This window comes from Megalopta genalis, chromosome 8, assembly GCF_051020955.1.
Source record: "Megalopta genalis isolate 19385.01 chromosome 8, iyMegGena1_principal, whole genome shotgun sequence".
In the NCBI taxonomy this organism is placed as follows: Eukaryota; Metazoa; Arthropoda; class Insecta; order Hymenoptera; family Halictidae; genus Megalopta; species Megalopta genalis.
The window spans coordinates 21,545,601-21,570,609 of record NC_135020.1 but is presented as its reverse complement, the minus strand read 5'-3'; the positions used below and the strand labels follow the sequence as shown (position 1 = coordinate 21,570,609).

Below are 25,009 nucleotides of genomic sequence, written 5' to 3'. Positions count from 1 at the left end.
ATTTGATTATCTATGACTCGTTCGTAAAGTTGTTTCGTTCTTTCACAAAAAAACGTGAGACAATTTTTTAATGTTTAAAGTATAAATGAATATTTTCGTTTGCAAGCTGAGCGTCAATTTGGGAGCATTTTGCTGTAATCGGTCATATATTTCAAGGTCGCGAGAAACTTGTTCTTACGCATACTATTAACGCATACTTTAAATTAATCGTTTCAGTTATTTGGAGATTTCTTTTCTTCTTTTCGTGATTGTTTATTCTCACTTGTTTCTCTTATTTTTACTTAGTAATCTCGGAGCTCTCTTCACTGATTTGAATCAGGTCGAAATAGTTAATAATAAGCATTGAGAAATGCATTTGAAGTCGATAACTGAAACTTGTCGCTGTCGTTGTTCACGATGTCAGATGCTTTCTAGTTATTTTTAGCACCAAGCAACAATTGAGTGTGAGAAAACCGGAAAGCTCCATGAAGTTTTTCTACAACGTTTATTTTGTCTTTCATATTCGCGAGTGCGTTCCACAGTCTATAATGAAGTATATTCTCGATATTCTCGGTTTGTTCAGTTAAATGTAATCGACGGGGTGTTCTTAAATTGCATTCGCGAAAGATTCGAGAAAGTATAGTAGGCGATCGAACGTTGAAATTCTAGTTGGTGTGAAAACAATTTGCTTTTGAGGTACAGTTAGTTTTAGTTAGAGTGTCGAAGCACGGCGAATATCCAATATGGCGACCGCTGTAACCAAATACGCTGTATGTATAATTCATCGGTGAACACAAACATTCCATAGAAATGTTTCAGATACTTTATATACGTGTTCAATGTAACAGTGGCATCGGTACTATTCAATACATGATTTTTAATAACCGTATCGAATCAAAGTATCTTCGAACCGAACAGTTTTCAGACTATTTTCCAGTAGCTCTCATTTATTAAATTAAATGCAAATTTTCTCATGATAATTTACGATCACTCTACGTGTTCTCTGCCCAATTCTGCGACCTATTTTCATTTTTCGTTTGACTTCTTAACACTAGATTTACGGAACCCGTCAAAATGACAGGTCACTAATTTTTTAATTTACGATTTCTAAAGATCATTTATGAGTTATTTATTCAATTGATATGTTACTTACGACAAATGTTACAATAACATTTGTTAAATATCAGAATAAATGTCTTATTGTTACTTTTATAAACTAATATAAAACAGCTGTTTTTTTGTGCTCCGTATATCTAGTGTTAATGGGAGGTGTACCTTCGAATGTCGAATGTTCACGCAGTTAGCAGTTTAAAATTGTATAATCAATAATTCAAACAAGTTTAACAAATTCAAAGGAAGTAGATTAGAACGGTCTATCACGTTTCCCGCAATTTCTTATACCGCTTTAACGAATTCGAAGTTGATTAACTTCGTACAGCTTCTTTTTCAAATTACAAACTAAAAACAAAAAATTTGAGAAGGTCAATTAAGAGTCTTGATCTTCGAGTGAATATGATAAACATTAAGATGTTTGAAGAAGTAACTATAAAATTGCGAAATCACTGTGAAATGAAAAATGCGTTCCGCGACATGTGAATTCTCGATTTCACTGTGAAAAGGCAAAACGTTGCATTTCCTTGGAAAATGGCCAAGTAACGTTCATTTGCCTACCGTTAGCCATTCGTACAGGATGCTAAGTTGTGTGCCCGCGTGTGTGCGTGAATAAAACACCATGGGAATTCTGATGTTCCTCGTCGAAGGTCACGAAACCGCGTGTCAACTGAAATTCTCCTGTGGTCCTGAGAAACTTGGATTTCTCGTTGCTTTTTCCGCTGGAACAGTAAATGCATTCTCATTATTATTAACATTTCTCCAAATTAATCATTTTTCAAATCATATTCACGTTTATTGCAAATAAAATCAACCCTTCTGCAGGTTTTATTCACTGTTCTTTAAATTAAATCCACCATTTTGTGGAAATTTTCTGCATTTCTTTCAATTTTCAAATTTAATATGAATTTATATGTATACTTGTTTATAAAAATAATACAAATTTGCAAATATTTAGTCTTCACGAATCTTTGGTAATGAAAGATGTAATCTAATTTTTTAATTTAATATTAATTTGATTAGAAATAATTACGAATAAGTGAATTTCAAACGAGTGAAGTTGAAAATAAGTTTATGTATAAAAAGGTGAATATGATCTAGAAAAAATTAATTCTTCTTCTCTAGACCTTAATGAAAAATGTGAAAATTTCAATTATTCGTCAAAAACTATACAATAACAATTTTTATACGAGGGACAATATAATAACGATATGTTATTCGAATTATAATAATAATATAATAATAACATAATAATATTTTGAATAAATTAATAATTAACCTTCAGGTGTTTACGTAAATATCGATATTTTTCTGGCTACATTTCGAATGGATCTATGCTTCCGCTTTTAACAGTGTCAGTAGATTAAGGATTTATCTTTACCGTAATTTAACTTTGCGTGAACATCTTTATAGGTTACTTATCTTGATACGTACGCATCGTTACGGTCTTGGATCACTTTAAAATTCATTTTACCTGGAATAAGCTTTCCTCTGATATGAACGAGAATTAAAGTTAGATACGGCGTGATCAATATCAATATGCTATGTGTCACATGTGCGTGCAACATATCAGTGTTCAGATTAATTAAGTTCAATTAACTTCATGGAAACAAATAGCTTGCAGTTTTATAAAGAATTTTTGATAAGCTTTCTTAGCAAGCATCTAGAATATTAGAATAACTTTTCCGCTACTTAGATCACGGATTTGCAAAGACACAGTGACCGACCACTGAGCAAGTGGCATTTTGCATTTACGTACTTAGATAGGGAAATGGGATACAAGTCAATGGTGTTGTACTAGGTTTTATAAATATTTATATTTACAATGGTGATTTAATAATATTTTTATCTTTATGTTTCTAAAGTACTAAATTGAAAGGAATACATTTCTTATAATATTTCTTATTTTTGCAAAATAATGCAATAAAGTTGATATATTCTGATAGCAATAATTGGGGAGCTGCTTAGGTCACTAATGTTTCCGCTTAATTGTTGTTAACTTTGATTATTTCATCGTCAATTTCATCGGCAAACAAACACATTTTTAGATAAAATTTAAATATTAATATCGAACAAAAGCTTATTTTCTTTTTAAAGGCTATAAAATAGTGTAACGATAGTAATTAGCATATTACGTGTTAGTATTATTTAACCAGTTTCGATCACACTTATTGCCATTATTTCTAACATTTTCATTATCTTTTTTACTGTTGTTTAGGAAATTATTGCGAAGCTAAAGCAATAACATTCTAGATATTACTGTCTTATTAAATTGCATCAAGCAAAATATAAAATTTCTAATGTAGCAATTTCCATTGGGTTGTTTATTACAGAGTTACTAGAGATTTGGGTCTGTCGATTAAGGAATATTAAGAAGGAATTCAGCAATATTAAGGAAGCATGAATTTATAAACTGGAATAGTTTACGACAACGGTATTATTATTTATAGACGTGCAAGTATAATATTATAAAAAATTGTAGATAAATTGAAGATTAACAATTTGCAAATAATTTTTCCTATTCAAATGAGAGCAATTGATTTAATTTAAATTAATTTCTGCATTCTTTTCATCTTGTTTTATAATCGCATTCCCTATAGAGAACATAATTACTTATCATCTTTCCGCAAGGAAACCGGTACATTTACAAACGATTATTTTAAAGAATAAAACACAGTTTCTGATTGAAAAATACGTTCAATGAAAATGGAAATCGCATGAATAGTGTTATCGTTTTAATTCGACGAATGATAGATAACAAAGATTGCTTTTTGTGTTCTTAGCTTCAAGCTCTGATAATGAATAATGAGATTCATAATTATTTCTGGAATCAGACGTTATTTCTTCTCTAATCAATCACAAGTACATCATTTTATAGCGTTTGTAGCTTTTCTGAAAATTTTTTTTATTAGTATTTTTCATTAAAATATTACACAATTTTATCTATTACAATAAAAGAGTTAAAAATCAAAATATTTTATCGCAATAAGGAATTCTATTAATTAATTAATCTATTAATTAATTAATTATTAATCTTAGTAGAATAGAATAGAAATGTGTCTTTTTTTGTGTTTTTAGATTAAGATAAGTTTTTAAGTAGATTAAGAAGTTTAAGATATTTAGCTAGATATTTTTAACAACATACTATTTTGATTCGATCGGCATTTTCTTAACTTTTAGTATAGTTTGAAGGAAACAGTTGCAATGAAGATTCTGCGTCATTGTTTATTCTGAAAAACGATGTATGCCAGAGCTGTTTGTTACACAAATGGAAAATAAATTCCTTAGTCATATTCCTCTATCAAAAAAAATTTTAGCACATCAAAAGTAATACTCTTCAATTCTTTTAACCCTTTGAATTCAAGTGGTTATTCCGAGGTACCACTAAAAATTATTTTATCACGTCCCAAAATAATTTTGACATCATCGAACTTTTTTTCATTTAATAAAACTGTGAAAGGACCAAGCATTGTACGTGCCAATGGGCTGAATTTCATACGCGTAAATTGCAATGAATCATGTAAACTGGAAATTCCGTAGGTCAGGAAACATGTTTCGGATTTGGGATTAAAACAGTTTCGATTGTAAAAATCCGCCAAACGTAAGAATGTTGAAAATATAATCAGTGTCGCACCGGTTGACTTTCCAACTTCAATTCGATTGAATCAAATATTTTAACTCCAAAATAGTTTCTCTGACATTTTTCCATTTTACATAACTTACGATTAGTGCACATTACGCATATGGAATTTAACCTCGCAACTCATGCAAGAGCTACACTTTTCACAATTTTTTTTTAGATATAAACAAATTATTTTAGAACGTGGCATAAGCATTTTTACTTGGTGCCTCATAATCACCACGTAAGCATAACGAGTTAATTTTATTTAATTTTAAAATGAGTTGGCCATCGCCACCTCAAAAGTAAATAAAATTAACTCTTTATGCTTGTGTGATGACTATGCGACATCGCTAAAAATAGTTATGTAACGTTGCAAAATAATTTGTTAATATTTTAATTGCAGTATATTTTAATTGCGGTATATTTTAATTGCAGCTACTCGTCTTCGTTATAAATCCATAAAATCCGCAGTCCAATTAGTAAACGCAATAATATCATTAAAAGGGATAAAATTGCACAGTTAACGAATGTTCTCTGTTTTCCGACATTGTTTCCAGAGCCATGAAGCTAGCGATATTATTGGCAGTGGTGTGCTGCCTGGCGATCGGATCACTCGCAACACCAGTGCCGAAGATCTCCGAAGAGAAATCATCGAACCTGAACGTCGTCGCGACAGGAAGACAGGCGGCAGTCCAACCGCCTGCGGTTAGTGAAGATGACGATGACGACGACGACGACGACGACGACGACGTTGACTTCGATATCACCGGTGACGACGATGATGACGATGACGACGATGATGATGATGACGATGACGATGACGACGATGATTCCGATTATTTGGAACGGTTCATCGAGGACATACTAGGTAATGTACTGTTTGTCTACATTTTTCAATTGCTTCGTTCTCTGCGGTCTGCGGTTAGCAGATCTTTGCGCACTTGTGGCATGTGCAGATTTTTAAATGCAAGAGGTCGTACAAATTAGCCCTAAACCTACCGAGTCGGTCAAAACGACTGGTTGCACATTCTTTATTTTAAAACTTTGCACCCAAAGCCATTTGAATGCTAAATTCAAAGTACAGTAGTTTCTCCCTAATTCGCGCTCATATTGCGCACAAAAATGGACAATTTGGGAAGAGAAGATACGATTATTTGAGCCTTGCGGCTCGTTTTTATAGTTATCGATTGTCAGCATCTATAAAAACGAGACGCAAGGCTCGTAAATGAATAATCGTCCATCCATGAATAATCTTCCTAAATTGTCCATTTTTTGTGCGCAATCTGAGCGCGAATTCGGGAGAAATTACTATAGTTTCTCTGATATACAATTATTTTTATTTTATATGAAAGTGTGTGAAATTTAGTCTCGTGATTCATAGAATCGTTACACTGTTGAAAATTTTTATATATATATAAACATAAACGAATTTAATAATGCAAAAATTATTTTGAATCCTGAACAGTGTTTTAGTGGTGCTTCTGTGCCATCACTCGAGTGCAAAGGATTTACGATAAAAGAATGCGTAGACGACAATGATACGTTTGAAACAGTTTGTTACAAATTTCTATCGAAAAAGAGGACAATAATCACACTTTTGAATCCTCAAGTGAAGCTAGTGATGAAAAATAGGTAAATCAATTATTGAATTCGGAAATTCAGGAAAAGGAAGAAGTATTGATAGTTTAAGGAAAGAGCTATTGCACGAACATTCAGTGTCACGAACAACTTTAATTGGTATAAATATGCAAATCCCCATTTCCATAGGTTATTTTCTAGAAATCCAAATTATCAAAATGAAAGTATTTCTAGTTTTTTCTAGTTTCTTGCATTTTAAAAATCTGCACATGCCATAAATGCATGAAGAATCGCGATGTAGTTATTATTATACATAGTTTCAGAGAAATGTGTACTAATATTTACCCTTTAAATAGTACTTGTCAGACAAATTCTTTTTTTATCCATTCATTTGACATTTGAAGCAATTTTCTACGTTACAGTTTGTTTTTATACAAATGTTTACGTACGTAAACAAATTAATATGGTTCATCTTCTATAAATAAACGCTATCAAAAACGCTATAAAACGCTAAAAAAAAGCGCTATCGTCTTATACGTCCATAACTATTATACTATTATTGAGAAAGCTATAATTCTATTTGAACAAAATAAGTAGGAAACACGGAACAAATAGCTTTTACTTAAGTCCTAGATTCGGAGAAAACTCAATCGATTTGTCGTACTCACCTACATTTGGCTGGCCATTAACAAATCTGAAAGGAAACTGTTATATCAACTGTTTTCAAGCCACATTGATTAGCTCTGTTTTTAACATTGTTTTTCATTTTTTGTGCCACACCATTTGATTGACTCTTAACTTTTTGTATTCAAAACAAATTTTTCTATTATTAGGCTGTTATTATTAGGCTTCTGGTATTAGGTACGAAGAAACTTCGTTGGGTTATTTCTTATTTATTATATGTATATTTTGTTCTCAATTATATATTACACAATTTATTATATATGTATATTATAACGCATGCAGCTAGGTTAAACCTACGCCCGTAATAGTACATTCCATAATGTTTATTTGAATTTAAATTTCAATGGGATTTAAAAAACAACAATGTATACCATTTCCATCACCTTACTCTAATTCTTTTTTTATACGGGGTCTCACCTACAACTTATATTCAATACATTCGACTCATGTTTTCACGAAGAATCGCCACCTTTCACTCCGTGTCACTCAGTATCATGGTTTCCGGAACACTTTGCATAAACGACGAGATATTGTTCAGTACATTTCATTTCCCCATGGTATCGCGCAGTAGTTTCCTGCACTCTCGTATTCGTACCCGAGATTTCTGTAATTCAACTCTAGATTTATGGAGCACAACAAACACCGGTTTTACATTAGTTTATAAAAATAACAATAAGACATTTATTCTGATTTTGAACAAGAGTTATTGTAACATTTGCCATAAGTAACATATAAATTGTGGATAAATATGGAATAAAATAAATATAAATAAATTGAATACATATAAATATATCTTTACGATATGGATAATCGTAAATTAAAAAATTAGTGACCCGTCATTTTGCCGGGTTCCGTAAATCTAGCGTTAACTCTAAACGTAACACTGTCGGTCGAACAGCCCCGGTTACACATATTTCATTTTATAATTATTAAGATCATCAAGTGAGAAATCATATTCTTATCAAAATTGCGGAGAATTTAAACAAATTAAATCTTATAATTTTTTGACCTCGCGTAAAACCATAATCGCAGAAAGCCAGCCGTAGGCCGGACAGCTTTTGCTTTCGTCGTTATAGTCAACGATGCGGCTAACGTTTCATCGTGTCGAACAATGGCAGAAATCGCAAACCGAGCGTCGCCGTTACGCAAACATTCGGGGCTCGAGTTAGCGTTCGAACAAGTCCAAACGGAAAGCTCTCGACGCGTTTCACGTGCCGGTGCCGGTAACGGTACAAGCTGCTTCAAACTCGCCCGAATTAACATAAATCGACGGCGATCCCAGCTTCGAAAGAATTTCTACGCGCTACTTTTTTTCACATTGACCCAGATTACCGAGGACTCACGTGTGTGTTACACGCACGCTTGTATAACTACGAGCGTTCCTTCATTAGCGTGCACACTGGAATTCGCGGAAACGATCGCACGAATGTTTTACAATCTCTTTCAGGGACCAAAGTTACTTGGAAAATTGTTATGAGAAGGAATGAGATCTAGAAAACTAGATCAAGGGGTGTAGCTATTAATTGCGAAATATAAAAGGTATTGTTCAAAAGCACACGATTTTTAAATTTTTATTTTTGGTTATCAACGTGTATATGTATCTATAAAATACAAATAATAAAATGTTCTAAATCAATTGTCAAATACAGAAGGTGAATGAAAATATGTTTCTTCGTTCGATTATTTTATAAATTAAGAAGTATTATATATAATATAGTGGTATTCTTCAATTCTTGTATTATCTTTACAGTTCTGTGTATTACATATACTAATTTTTCTGATAAATGCATAAAATCCACAGTCTAATTATTTTACATTGAGGCAGTGAATTTTAGATGAAATAAAAGGTTAACGAATAGCGTGATGCAAATTCGTACCAGTTGTTCCGCTAAAAGCGGTATTTTCTATTCTAATGATAAATCATCCAAGCATATTTTTCTCTTGCAATCTTGATTGAAATAATTTACACATGCGTAATTTATATGTTTTTTAATCTAATTTAATTCTTAGCAACAATGTTACATCTTGTTCGTAATCAAGGGCGTTATGCATCGCAATTTTCAACTTTCACTTCACATAACAGAGTAAACTCAATTATTTTTTAAACTGTGAATTCGCGTCATTAATTTAAAATTCGAGATTGGTATTTGTTGATTACGAATTATATAAATTTTGTATACACGTATAAAAAATTCGTGTGGTAATGGGTTAAATTTAGTTTGTACAGAGGCATATTGTACATCTATAGTTTACGTACGTTATTTTTACGAAGATGAAATAATTATATACAGTATAATTTTTAGCTTTAGTCTTTCTTAAGTTGCAATAAGATGTTCTATGTCTTCGATTTTTAACACAATTTGGTGTTGTATCACTTTACACCGAAGTGATTTATTGTACTCGTCTATTTTGATGAGATAATTACTTGTTTTATGAAAATCAAAATTAATAACTTCTTTCACACAAATTGGTATATCCCCATCAAAGTGTTAAAATTTCTAAGAGCAGCTTAATCAGTCAATTAAGTTTTCTGCAATACTAGTATATGTACTTGGAGAAAATATTTTGTATTCCTATTTATTTAGATCCTTATTTATACTAAATGTTCCTGCTAATTAAATAGCTTATATATGATAAGCAACTACACACAATGTAAATTATGCACAAAAGACACAGATTTGGACATAGATTAAAAATTTTACACGTATTAGTAATAGTTGTACTAAATTTTAAATAATATCAAAGACTTAGAAAGCTTCGAATTCATCAAAAAAGTAGAAAATGTCCAGTCAATGTAGATTTTAAAACTAACTTTTACAATGAAAATTCTAGAACTATATTTTTATTTAGCAATTGTGACTTATATTCGATTCGTATAATTTATATTATACGATTTTATGTGATCTGCATGAATTAAAAGTTTTTTGATTTCGCTCATCGCATGACAATAAAGTCTAGGTTAGTTAGAATAGCAACATAACGAGCAGATTCAGGTCGCGAAGAAACAGACTATGCAGTATTCAGCTAGTTTGGAGAACAAAGCAAGTGGAACAAATGCGACATCACAAAGAGAGACAGTTGACTAATCGACTCGTGGCATTAAATTTTTGCATTATTATTATCATCACTAACACTGTTTCTCATATATTTCAAATGGAAACTCTTATTTGAAGTAAACTTTAATCAGTACAGTCGCCTGAATTCTTAGCTACACCGCGATTTAAATCCGACCAAGACTAGGCAGCGGACTTTTATGCAAAATAAAAATTGAAGTTGTGTTTATTGGTACAAAATAGGAATATAGGCTGAATTATAAATTATGAAAAGCGCTTATAGACCATAGAGCCTGATTCCAATATTTGTGTTAAGTGACAGCGATTATCATTAAACTATAGATTTTACATATGTATTGCAAATATAATAAATCAATATCATACGACACATTTAAAGACTTTCAACAAACTGATCAATTATTTCCAGCTTACTGAAATTATTAAGTAGTGTAAAATTTTTATACTCGAACAATGCGTAAATTTTCCCGAGAACGTGAAAGTACGAGCGAAACATGATTATTTTCACTTATACTTCACAGTTTAAAAAAATCATATGATACAACATAAATATAAAATATATATGTATAATACAGCACGTTTGCTGCACAATGCAATGAAAAGTTGCAAATCAAGATGCTAATTAGTAATTAGTAATTACAAATAATCATGTGTTCGTCAGAAGAATCTGAAGTTAATACTTTAGTAATTGTTGCGCCTGTTTCACTTTGTCTCGATTGCTCTACGCCTCTCGACTCCCGTCACGCGTCTGGCTCGCCCGTGGTCGCATAAATAATACACACACACACACACATAAAGCACAGGAACACGTGTCTGATGTGTTCCTAGTCGAAAATGGCGAGCACGGGAGAGCGACACGTGACGGGAGTCAGGAGATGTTATTTGTTTTTATTCGGCCGAACTCGAGTCCCTCGTTTCGTCAAAATTCAGTGTTGCGGCTAATTTGGGGCTAATAAAAAGACATCATTTCTGCCAATAAGAGACACGTGTTTATCCTAATTCTATGAGGGCGTTAATATGAGTTGGTTAGTGGGTATGAGTCCTACATTTCTCTCAGCGGACTTCTTCTGAGCAACAATTAATGCTTGTAAATAGACAACAACTAAATCCTTTACAAAAAGATGAACAAACTTTAAAACTTTTTAAATATGGGTGACACTAATTTTTAACCAATTTCGAAAATTCATTTTCATTGTAATATATTCGAACAAACTGAATTTGACTGGGATGTTTCGGATGCATGCGAAAGAGTTCTAATGTCATCCATTATGATAAATTTTATTTAAATTGATCTTTAATTATCTTTTGATACTTCAATTAATTTAATTGCATTGACTTTGTGGGAATTTTAGTTTTATTTATTGTCGGCACTGAACGCATTGAAGTCGATTTTCTCGAAAACGGTGCCCCACATAAAAAAATGTTACACCAAATTTTTTTCTTATCTTTTCACGTTGAACCATCCACTGCTCGGTTGTACTACGAATTCCGGTCCACTCTGTATACAAGCCATTCAAGCTAAACGAAGGCTTGAATGCGCTTGTTGACTTGAATACCCAGCACTAACTCACACAATGATCCACAACGGATCGATCACTTGCGACAAAGACCGAATGACTCTCTATGCTCCGAGCTCAAGCGTAGAATGTTGAGAATGGGTCGCCACAAAGTTTATCGTTGACAAAAAAAATAGCAAGTACATAAGTTTTTCCCGGTAGCTAAGATCGAATCATTTGAAATTCCAGGTGATGAGGACGACGACGACGACGACGAACCCACAGCATCCGTTTCTCCGGTGGCAGCAGCCCAACCTGTAATTCAGCAGCTTCCGGCTGCCGTGGAAGCGGATTTGAACGCGGCCGCCGCGGAAGCGGAACAAGCCGCCGCTGCGGATGCAAACGAGCCGACAGCGGTCGATTCGGACCCGACCGGCGCTGACGAGGACGAAGGTAATACGGTGCCGGAGATTTCCGGCCAGGCGGTTTCCGGCATCCACGAAACGCCGCTCGACGGTGCCGAGTCTGTCGCGAATCCCGTCCACGTGCCCGCCGTCTCGACCAATGCGGCCGACAGCGAGGACGACGACGACGACGACGACGAGGACGACGTCGATCTCGTCTACACCGAGGACGACGACGACGACGACGACGACGACGATGACGAGGATGACGACGACGAGGATGACGACGATGTCGACAGCATCGCCGACATTGCTGGCGCCAGACACGCACGTGAGTTCAAGGGAAAGAGCAAGAAACACGGCTCGGGGCGCAAGCACACGCGCAAGTCGCGGGCACACGCGCAAACGCGCGCCGACTCGCCCGCCCCCAAAGCCGTTTAACCGGTGCAGCTAGGGACGAGTGGCAAGTCGCGAGCTACGATTCCTGACTCGATGCTCAATTCGTGGTCTCCTTGTGCTCCCGTTTCCGGTTCCGTTTCCTTTCACGGGTTTCGATTGGCGCCGTATAGCGCCGGTAGTGCACGCCGAAGCGTCCGCAATTGGGACCGAAAGCGACGCGTATCTCGCGAATTCGCCTAAACCAGACGCGTTCAACATTACTCCACTGCCTCAATCAGTCGAGGAACGAAGCGATAATTTCCACTGCTCGGTCAGATTCGCGGAAAAAGGAAAACCATCTTTTCTTTGAACTTTTTTATCTGGGATATTACTATTTATCGGACATTTTTACTATTACAACGTAAGCGGGTGCATAGAGTTACGGTTTAAATAGCGAGGGAACGGACTAGTACATGGCGGAGACCTTAAACCGTACGTACTTGTAAACACGGCTTCGGATCATTTTCTTTTGGCAAAGATAAAATCATCTATGTGATGTCAGACACGGGCAAGATATATCAGCAATTTTGGGAGAGTGACATGCCGATGTTCCAAGCCGATCCTAGCTCGTGTATTTTTTATTTACGCATTTTTATACACATGCCGCGTCTAGTAGTATAATATGGTTTAAGTTCGAACCCCGCTCTGAAGTCTCACTTCCTAGAGTTCGCGGAAATCGAAGCGGACGTTTAAGTGAGCAGAAAAGTGGACGCTTAAGTTTGCACTACCGCATGTCTCGAAACTCCCATTGCATCCGAAAAGGACTAATTCCTCATACGATTTGGAGTAACTTCGTCCTTAACGAAAAACTTCTCCGCAACTTCGTTAAGGAGTTATCAACGATAAACGCGGACCAATCAGGGAGCGAGTACAACCGGCGCGCAGCTACCGCGGTCAATGTCGCGTCGAGCTGGCTATTATGACGTAACGCGCCAGCTTTACTCGCTCTCCGATTGGTCCGTATTTTTCGTTGATAACTCGGTATCAAAGCCGCGGAGAACGTTTTTGCTAAGGAGAAAGATTCTTCGAATTATCTCTTCGCGATGAATCGAGGATTCTAGGACATCCTGTACACGCACCTAGTCGTTATCACGGAGTCGGGTCTTTTGGTCAGCCAGAGTTTTCGGAAGATCGGGTCGATCGGGTCGTTTTGTCCAGCGGGATCGGTAAGGGCGGTTTAAGTTGCAGGTCGACAACGTTTCACTGACATCGAGCTTTTACGACAGTTTGTAGTTTCAAAAACAGTGTTCCTGCTCGGAAACACGATTTTCGAAATCTAAGTTAGCGGAAATGTGCCGAGGTCTTTGTTCAAATGATACTGTGACTCGCAGAAGTGTATCAGCTTTTTAAATACGTAATATTCGGCACCGTGTCTTTGCTCTGCTTAGCACTTTGACGGCCGGAATCACGTACACGTGACTTCGCGAAAATTTGTATTATAAAAATCGATTGAAAAAAACGTAGCTTTTCGAAGAATGCATCATAATTATACTATTAACCAAATTTGTCCTGTTTACATTATTAATAGGGTATATCATAATTGTATTATTAAAAAAGTGTATTATGATTACACTATTAATACTTTGACCACCGGACAAATAATCTTGATATTGATTGATAACCTTGACATATGGATAACAGAATTATTTAAAATTTAATTTTCTAAAATTAATTTCCTCGTTAATCCATTATAATTTCTTTAATTTTATTAAGGTATTAGAATGTTGGAAAAGTAATGTATATCGCATTTTGCTGTGCCATTTTTATATATTTTACCGAATAAAATACTTTAACTTTATGAAACTTCCGAGACGTTTGCCGCAGCCGTCAAAGTGTTAAAACAGGACGCATTGTTTCAGATTTAGTGAAACGATTAGTTATTTGAAAATATGGTAACATTGTTTCTTATGAGACAAGAAAGGAAACGTTGCTTTAAAAAAAAGAGAGTCAAAGGAGTCAACGAATCAAAATTATTCATCTGTATTATTGCAGTAAACTATAAAAATATAGTACAACAGTAAAAATGATTTTATTTTTCAAGTTAATAGATATTTATTATATCTGTTTTGAAGTTGATTCCGCACTAAGCACGATTCTGTAAACGCAATGGCAGAGATAAAGAATCTAATTAAAACATTCAATATTTGAAGCTGTCAGTTCGAAAAACGATTTTTTTCCTTTCATTATTTTCAAATCAAGTGTTACCGTTAAGATACGTTAACTAACTAATTAACGGTTGTCAATTCTGTTGCACAAACAAATCGGTTAAGGATTGCTAGCAAACGTCTAATCGCCAGCAGACCGAGGAAAACGAGAAATCGTATGGAATTAGAAGTTCGCATAACAATGAAACTCGGCGGTTGTTACACGCTTGCTAACTACGATTGAATCAGCAGATGCCAAAGGCTCGGTCGCAAGTAGACCATGAACAAAGACCTGAAACCAATCCTTCGGAACGTGTAAAAGCTAATTGAACGAACAAGAATAACTTCCACGGAATTAGAAACTCGATCTGCGATCCGGTTTATCTTCGTCCCTCGAAAATGAAGATCTCGCGCGGGGAACGAAAATTCCGTTCGAACGATGACGATCGCTCTGGGCGGCCATTGGCACTTGCACACTCGTTCGAGAATCCCAACACTTCCGGCAGCATTTAGTTTCGGCGCTGTTCGACCGGTTTTATCCCCATCCCAGTACCACGATCACGTAAAAAAATCCTAGTTGAAACGAATTGTTCAGAACGCGAACATCGGAGGAAATCTTGATTGTTCAAGATTAGGGATCTACCGACAGAGATTTCCTGCTTCTTTGATAGACGGCCGTGCTTTCAGCTTGAAGATGCCTGGCAGTAGTCAGAGACGGACTAATTTTTATTTAAATAATTACTCGCTGAACCCTCATGCCAAATAACTCTTTCTCTGTACATCCGATTGTTCGTTCTGTCTACGAGTGGTTGTCCATCCGAAAGACTCTCCGAGTTCCTTGGAAAGTAGGCACGAAATTTGCCGCTACATTGGTGCAACTGATAAATGAATTCTCTGAAACGTATACTTCAAGCCTACTCGGTATTTTCAGAATTGATTCACGAATGAAATTTATTTCCGAATTCTAAACGTGACACGAATGTATAAACTGTACGTACATCGTTGTCAACAAAGAAACTTGATGCGAAACATATTTTTCTTTTTTCGACGGAAGTTGACAAACACGTGGCAGACGGTAGAATGGAACCGAATGTGAATGCACTGACGCGGAAAATTATTTAAATAAAAATTAACGGTGGAAACCTAACCTGGACCGTCTCTGGTAGTTGTAGAAGTGATGGTAGCAGTAGCGGTAGAGCAGTAGAATTAGTATTTATTCTATTTATTAACGTCGATACCTCTACTTGAAGTCATTCGCGCGTCGAACAGCATGGTGAATTGATAACGCTCGGCCTCCTTGTGGCTTCCATTCCGCGTTCCTCTCCCGACCGGGCTTGCACGACTTCCAATTACGTCTCCTTGACGGCAACGCCGCGCGGCGCCGCGCCGCCGAACGCGCCAGGGAGATTGTACATAGCCGAAGTACTTGAAACTCGTGTAAGCGCTGTCGAATTAGCGAGCGGTCGCAGGAATGCGACGGAACGACTCGTTCCAAGTACCTTTTCACCCCGCCGTTTTCCTCCGAATTTCTGCCAGCGATTCTGTTTTGGCCGACGACGAAACATTTTACGCGAACAAGGTTATGTACAGTTCTCTCTTCTGCTGGCTCTGGGAAAACTGAAGTTAACCTCTTGCCTTGCAACATCGGGTGAGATTCGCAACGAAGATTTCGAACATGATCTGTCAATGTGTCAATGTTAGAGCTCTTTCTGTTAGATTGAAATTAAATTCGGTTCTTTCGTTATCAATATTTCAGCCGTTTATTTTGAAAGTGGCATAAGTCACTTTACCGTAATGAAAAGTGGTGATTTTTTAATGTTTCTACGAAATTATTTATACCGAGAAAAATAGCAGTATCCTGAGATAACGAATACAAGTAAATCTTCTCGGAAGTTAGCATCCATATTTTTAAACGTGTTAAAACGCAAACCCTTGAATATATCGACTTAAAAACAAAGTGACTTATGCCACTTTCAAAATAAACGGCTCGTTTGTGCATCGAAGAAACTATGGACATACGGTAAATTTGATTATTATTCATCTTTTATGAATGTACTAAAGACAAGTATGTTATAAGCATTGCAGTCATAAAGAACATCGCGCGTGTGGCAAGAGGTCGAACGGTGAAATTACAAATTCGTTAAAATCGCTTTTTTTTATCTTTCATTCATTTCTTCATTCTATTCGATGTTAATGTCATTTATTTATTTTGTTCGTTCGAAAAAAGCGGCTGGTGTCGATGCAGTTTTCGAAATTATGCCGCACGTTCAAGTAAAATGAAACTTTGGTTCTCCTGTGTACCTAACTTTGAGATGAACAAGACGCTACATTGGCCAACGACAGATTTTCTTACAAATTGCTACGCGCAATGGTCACAATAAGAACACTTACGAGGTTCCAGGCGAGTAAAAGGTACTTCGACGATGTGAAATATTATGAATGGCTTGGTGACCTCACGTCACGTGTTTTTCTTTTCCTTCTCGATCCGTTTATCGACTGATCATCGAATGAACGAGGAGTACAAAGAGGTTCCGTGTGTTTGTACGTAAGAATGAGAGAAAGAGAGCCATATATTCAAAAAATGTTATTGACCTACGAGGCAAACGACACCGTTTATGACCGCTGTATTACTCTTCGCTCTGCTAGAAATTGTACTCGATTTTTCGCACGGTGTTTCCCTCGAGTGTAATGAATTATTATATTACGTTCCACTGAAAATTTTGCTATTTTTCCGTGACATCTATAGGCTGGAACGAACGGTTTTATTCAAAGTTACATAGCCTTCGTTGCGAGTGGCCAACGATGGCGTCATTTGCCTCACGGAGTTTTAATGTTTCTGTCTGAAAAGAAGCTTGTATAGAGACATTGTCCATTCTGGATTGCAAAATACAGATAACTTATTGTTTTTACAAAAAATAATTGTGTCTTGCCTTTTATTTCTCTCACCATTGCCCGTGTTGCACCGATTTTTCCGTGTGTTCGTCGAGGTACTCGCCGCGTCGAGTGATCCAAAGCATAAGTTTCTCTTTCCTTTTCCTCGAAAAATCGAAGAACCAAACAAACAAATGCATTCGATCAATTTTCCGTATCGAGTACCGTTCATTCGGTAAAATTCGAAAATCGTTAAATCTCTGGAGACTTTCTTTGTTTTAAATGCGTGATGTGTTGTGTCACTTAGCTGTTCAGAACCCCCTTCGCAGCAAAACTTTTATTTATTATTATTTCTATTCAAACAACCGATTAAGTAATCGTTTCTTGAATTTCTGACTTCGAACAATAAATAGATTCTCCTAATTTTGTATAGTTTTAATGACCTATGGATTATAAAATAGCTAAAAACGAATTGTTAAAATTATACATAGGATTCCTGAGATGATTTGAAGTCACTTTTTCCTTTGCGAAAATGTGGCTTTCGGTTTCATTAACGAGTTGTTAATAAAAAGCGACGAACCAGTCAGAGAGCGAGGAGAGCTGACGCCCCGCCCATACGACCAATACCATGCGGGAGTCGCTGTCGCGTTAAAATTCGTGTTCTTTTCGTTAATAACTGGTTAACCAAGCCACGGAGAATATTTTTGCAAAGGAAAAAGTCACTTAAAATTGCCTCAGGAATCGTCCCTTTTCAAGAGTTCTGGGACAGCTTGTGGAAACAGTATCGAATCAAAGAATTCCGTGAAAAGAATTTTCCAAATCAAATTGCTACAAAGGGATATTGTTATCAAATTTTGTCACTATTGTTTCGGTTATCTCGCATGCCTTGTCACTCGTTCGTAGAGAAAGTAGTGGAGCCCTAGCTTGCTATATTTCTTTGCCCTTCCTTTGGTAAGTAGCTGCACGTGTTTGGTGGTCGGTTTTACGACAATTGACGACGAACTCTATAGAACTGGACAGTAGCACGAAACTTTTCCTCCCACGGCAATTCACAAATTTGTTCGTGTTGATGCAAAAAAGAAGCTGAGATTTGAATAACATAGGTAGATAATTATAGATAAAGCTTAAATAAAGCTTTACTAGCTTAAAAATGACGAAACTGTTTGGAAGAAAGTTGTATAATTTTATTGTATACACCCACTGGATAAAAAAAAAGTATTAGCATGCATTTTAAAAGGGGACAGCTTTTTCTACATTGGACCAAACGATTTAAATGGCAATGCCAGAAACCCTTTTTGCAATAATTGAAATTGGTTGGAATAGCAAAGTAAAACTATAAAATACGTCATATGTTTTGACCTAATTTTAACGTGTCAAAAGGACTGTTTATATACAGGATGTCCCAAAATTATGGTACAAGCGGGAAATGAAGGATTCCTGAAGCTATTTGAAGTAACTTTTTCCTTAACGAAAATGCAATTCGCGACTTTTTGTTTACGAGTTATTAACGAGAAACACTGACCAATGAGAGGCGAGCTCGGTTGGCGCGAGGCGGCCGAGCTAACGAGCGGACGAAGCCCACTTCCGATCACTGGCTCGGCCGCCTCGTGTCAACTGAACTCGCCTGTGATTGGTCACCGTTTTTCGTTAATAACTCGTAAACAAAGTCGCGGATTACATTTGTGCTAAGGAAAAAGTTACTTCAAATGGCCACAGGAACCCTTCATTCCCCGGAAATACCATAATTTTGGGACACCCTGTATATGTTGTACATATAATTACGAAGGATTCGTACGAACAAATTTGTGAACAACTGCACACACTCTTAACATTCCACAGCTTGTAGAAGTAGAAATGCTGTAGAAGTTGGGACAAATGTAATTAGTGGTTCAAGGTCACCAAATCTTCACAATTTCTCAAGAGAAATCTCGAAACTCGTTTGAATTTTTTGAACGAGGAAGTAAAAGACCATAGTATTAAGTACAGAACATACTCGTAAGTAATCATTCACGAGGTTAATACCAATGATTGGTTCAAATTAGAGAAAGTTATAAGTACCTTCGATTTTTTCAAATTTTATTGATTTTAAATTTTATGTATTTTCAAATTTTATATATTTACGTTAATTTCGTTTTTAATTTCAACAATTATTTATATATGAATTTGAATGAAATTCATGATCGAAATTAGGATAGGTCATTGTTTTCACTGAAGAGCATTATGAAACTTTATATGATAGTAAAGTAAGTCATTCTCCTTGTACAAATGTTTTTCGTTTGTGCAGGGATGCAAAAATTTTGTTCCCATCTGTCTTATCTTAAGGTCAATGAGAAATGTCGAAAAAAGGTTATATTTCAGGGAATGCTTCTAATGAGTTTTATATTTGATGCAATTGTAGGTACGTATTATTTTGATAAATAATTGAAACATTTGTAAATAATAATTTAAGTTGTACTTTCCGTAACCATTTCAGAAATAACTTTGTGTCATTAATGACTTATCCTGCTTGCACACAAAATTTCATGATTACCTGATTTTCCGAGTTTGTTAATTTGTAGATCGAAATAACAATGAAGCTTTTCATAAAGCGTTATTTAAAAGAAGAAATAATTGTAATTTTTCACTGAACTTGACGAAGCCAAGGGGTTTCATTGAAAAAAATTGCTAATTCTAATATTAACTCTTGATATTTTAAATACGGTGTTCAGTTTCCAAGAAAATCATTTAATTAAACAGGTACGTCATAATTACGAACCGCATTCGCTTCGCAAACGTTTATGTTGATTCGTATATCGAGGCTGTAACTATTTTTCGATTACGTCAATCTTGAAACATTAACATTTTAAAAAAATATATTTTACCAATTTTATACGAATTGTAATACTAGTATTAGTCAATTTTTTCAGCAACCTTTTTATTGTTCACAATAAAAAGGAACGTTTTCATTGATCTGCGTGTTTAAGAAGCTACAATAGAGGTAAAACGCTGTTAGACTGAAAACTGCAAGATTTTGTTACTCCATAAGTAATTTACTTTCCTCAATATTTTGAATGCTTTATGAGTAAACGAAAAGTAATTTTATAAACGATGATGTACACATAACACCGCATAAGTAGGATAAGAGAGCGCATTCGTTTGAGACTTCCTTTCCGAAAAAGAAAACGAGATTAAGTGTCTGTAGAAACGGTAAGTTATAAGCAGACCAGTTAGTCAAACCTCACTCACAGTCAGTGACACGCGCAGTGAATGCATTTTCAAACTTAATTTCATCACAAACGAAGCCTCGGATAACGTAGACTCTAAGAATGCAGGGCAACCATAATTAAATTTTAAGACAGATATTTTCATTCTACGGAGTAACACGCAAGATTAACTGACAACTCTATGAAGATTCTCTACAAACCTGCAAGAAAAAATATATATATATTTTTTTTTATTCAAAAATAGACAAAGCAAAAAATAAAAAATGTAATATGTCTTACTCGATCGATATAAAGTTAATTATGCCCGAAAGCAAACCAAGGGCACAGCAATTGGTTACCCGAATCAAATCTGTGAAAATAGAAAATAACATGATCGAAAATACTGCATATATATATATATATAATGTTCGAGTAAGAAATACGTACTTATCCAATTACAACTTATTGCGAAAGTTTATGCTATTTTCTATCTCGTATCTTCGATCGCGTTATTTTCTGTTTTCGCAGACTTGATTCGGGCGACCATTTGCTGTGCCTCTGATTCGCTTTCGCGCATAATTAACTTTACATCGATTGAACAAGGCATATTACATTTTTTCATTCTGTTGTTTTGTCTACTTTTGAATAAAAAAATTCAATACATCTTATTCGATAAATATAAAGTTAATTTATGCCCAAAAAGAAACCAGCTTTACTACCAGTTTCAAATATTACATGTATATTTATCGACTAACATCGAATCAGTCGAACGCGAATAACGTGCGAAATAGAAGAATTCCTTCTCGATCAAATCTCTACAACAATGTCATCGAAGTGGTAATCAAAAAGCGCGCTCCGTTGAATAAAACAAGCTAAACGGGGAAACGAGCAAGGAAACGTGTCGAAACTTTTAATTAAATGGCTAGAGCGCAGCATTAGCCAATTAACTTTCTACATGACTGCGAGGCGAGGACCGATAAAGGTGTGACCGAGTTGAAATCTTTTTCTCGGCTTTCACCGAGCAGCCGGTCCAAAACAGAATGAGGCCACTGACCTGGAGCGTGCTCGCGAGCGTGTCGCCGTGACGCCATCATGGTTCCCGCGTCCGCGACCCTGACCCACACCCAAAGTCACGGCTAGATCGTCCTCGATCACGAGTTCACGTGATTCCGTTTCTTCCGCGTCTCCTGCGTCTTCCGCGCTGGAATGGACACGAGAACGGTCCCCCGTAAACCGTAGTCGCATTCCTCGACTTATTGCGAATTTAACGCATTATCAACCGGCGATCATTTTATAATTTCCGGAAGTCTATCGCTCGCAGTGTAACGCTATGACTGTCATGCTGACATTCTCAAAAAGTGCAAAGAATTCAAGTATTTTACTTAATCGAATAAAAATTAGTAAATTAGAGTTTACTAATTTTACTTAATCGAATAAAAATTGGTAAATTAGAGTTTACCAATTTTACTTAATCGAATAAAAGTTAGTAAATTAGAGTTTACTAATTTTATACTTAATTGAACAAAAATTGATAAATTAGAGTTTACTAATTTTACTTAATCGAATAAAAATTGGTAAATTAGAGTTTACTAATTTTACTTAATCGAATAAAAATTGGTAAATTAGAGTTTACCAATTTTATATACTTAATCGAATAAAAGTTAGTAAATTAGAGTTTACTAATTTTATACTTAATTGAACAAAAATTGATAAATTAGAGTTTACTAATTTTACTTAATCGAATAAAAATTGGTAAATTAGAGTTTACTAATTTTACTTAATCGAATAAAAATTGGTAAATTAGAGTTTACCAATTTTATATACTTAATCGAATAAAAGTTAGTAAATTAGAGTTTACTAATTTTATACTTAATTGAACAAAAATTGATAAATTAGAGTTTACCAATTTTACTTAATCGAATAAAAATTGGTAAATTAAGGTTGTATCAAAATGGCATGTGTCAAATTTTTTAGTTTATGATTATTGAAACTGTAAAGTTTATGACGTCAAAAAATGAATGAGCGACCACATAAATTCAGTTATTAAATATTGTTATGCGGATATCCCGGAAGACTTGTATCCAAATTGGCAAGCCATTACATCAACAAACAATACAAATGTAATAATTGTATTATCAATCGAGAACATTAACACTATACTTACCGAGACCTAAAAATAACTAATGTGTGTTACTTTGTAACGACAAAAAACTGTATTTATTACATTTTTCTTAAATAATTTTATAATAAGTTGAAAATACTTCACCAAGATTCTTAATTCCGAGAAATGGAACACTCGAAACCTCGAAACCCCTCGAAAAGGTCTCGAAACTTGAAACTTTGTGCCAAGTCTGTGAAAGTCTCGAAACCCAGGCAAAAATATTACGACGATATGAATCTATTTTTATGGAACTAATAATAATCCAATTGAATTTGTTATCAATCCATTACAATCGTTTACATCGAGAAAAGATTAAATTATAACTACATTGAATTTTCATCTGATTACATTCAATAAATAATTTGATCTTCTGAAAAGGATTGGTCACGACTTCAGTTCCTCTTCAGGAAAAAAGAAGGAAAAGAATAAGCAATCCGCGGGTTTCGAGAGTTTCGAGACCTCGCAAAGTTTTGGACGAATTTATTCAATGAATTTGTTTCATTGTTATAAATCTGAATAATTATTACACTAGTTGTTTTTACGAAGCAATATAAAACAGCCGTTCTTAGAGCTCCGTAAACTTAGTGTTAAATACTTTTTCAACTTTCTTACGATTTACTGATTGCGTGGAATTAGGCAGATATAACGGATCTGAGTAAAAATTAATTTCCCGATTCGTAGCAAATCATTCTGTCATCCATATATAGATTATTTGTTTTGTGTGCGGCAGCCACAGTGTTAAAACCGCTGAATAAATTGTTTAATGGCAATCGTATACCAATAAGTCATCTGCAACTGAAAATTCGATTAATAGGCTTCCGGTAGAAGGTGCTATCATTGAAAATGAATAATCGAATACGTTGAGCCGTTAACAGATCCGCGTTGAATTAACCTCGTAACGGTCGTGCCCGTGTAAGTCACGGGCACGCTAAAGTGACAAAGAAATTTTAATAACAAGTTGGCAACTGAATGTATGGAATCTTTCGTTAAATTTTCCTAATTGATAATACAATGAATACAATTAATTACACTCGTATTATGAATATTATGACTGCTTATACGTCATTTTGCAAAACTTATAATTAAAGAAAAGATTCTTCCGTCGACTAAATGATTACTCATTGTAAAAGGAAAAAAAATGTTATTAAATCTTGTTTATTTATACGTTTTCTTGTCGTTAAAAGATCTGCAGATGCCATAAATGCGTCGGATCCGCAATCTACTTATTGTAATAGCTTGCCAATTTCGATGCATTTGCCGATGATCGTACGGAAAATATTGAAAAGTAAAATTAGGCGTATATTGGTTTTGCGTCTGGGATTAGGAACTGTTCGACCGTCTATTTCCGTACACAAGGTTTGTCGGCCAGCGGACATAAATGATGAAGCATCGTTAAGCTCACGCGTAGCGTTAAGCTATGCGATGAATCGACAGAAAAAACTTCCGTGTGCCGACCTCGATGAATTAAGTTCGTAAGAAAGAGCGACAATGATAACGGTATGTCGGAATCCTTCGGCGAAGCCAAACTGGTCTTCGATCTGGGCCACGACCTGCTTCCTACTCACCTACAGACCTATCTACTTCTGCGTGTAGACGCGAAGACGCGAGGGGCAACCTTTCCTCGTGCCCACCTAAAAACTCTCCCCGGTCGTTGATCTTATTTAAGCCACTTTCTTCGAGGTGATCGAGATCGGCGCATAACGCATTGACCGACGGGACACAAATTACCCCGAAACAGTGTACAGTGGGGCGCATAAGTATTCGTTTACCTATCACGCTCAATGTGTGCACTCAAAAGTAAGAAAACGCGTGCTAAAAATACTATGAAATAAGGTGACATTTAATCATTCTTTTGAATTCGTAATTATTAGATCGTGGATTTTACGGCGCTTACGGTAAAAATTGACTGGTGAAGTATAACGGAGCGAAACGATTAAATGAAATTAATAGAGATGGGTCGAGACCTGATTTTTAGATTCGCGATACTCGAACCCGAAACTTTGTCTCGTCTCGAAACTCTTGAAATTCTCGAAACTCTCGAAAACCGGTTGCTTATTCTTTTTCTTCTTTTTTTTTCTGAAGAGTACCTAATTTGCCAGGAACTGAAGTCTTGACCAATTCTTTTCAGAAGGTCAAATTATTTATTGAATGTAATCAGATGAAAATTTAATGAAATTATAATTTAATTTTTTCTCGATGTAAACGATCGTAATGGATTGGTAAAATCCACAGTTGGATTATTATTAGTTCAATAAAAATAGATTCATGT

The 25,009-nt window shown here is 35.4% G+C and overlaps 1 protein-coding gene and 1 long non-coding RNA gene across 6 annotated transcripts in view; one reads left to right on the top strand and one right to left on the bottom strand.

The window, feature by feature from the left end:
• Positions 1–25,009, top strand: part of LOC117225583 (uncharacterized) — a 39,213-nt gene that overhangs the window by 7,574 nt on the left and 6,630 nt on the right. For 3 of the 4 annotated variants that reach the window (XM_076524381.1, XM_033479275.2, XM_033479278.2), the window contains exons 2-3: positions 5,269–5,579; positions 11,790–12,275. In XM_076524381.1, coding sequence (XP_076380496.1) covers positions 5,269–5,579; positions 11,790–12,275 — 797 coding nt within the window. The remainder of the gene's footprint in view (positions 1–5,268; positions 5,580–11,789; positions 12,276–25,009) is intronic. The other variant, XM_076524382.1, reaches the window with a different exon arrangement.
• Positions 466–15,999, bottom strand: LOC117225621 (uncharacterized). 2 transcript variants are annotated; one of them, XR_013034053.1, is made up of 3 exons: positions 15,765–15,996; positions 1,651–1,811; positions 466–1,437 (listed from the first exon to the last, which is right to left on the bottom strand). It is a non-coding gene; the product is annotated as an uncharacterized LOC117225621 (long non-coding RNA). The 2 variants fall into 2 exon arrangements; XR_004491549.2 differs by having other exon boundaries at positions 466–1,811; positions 15,765–15,999.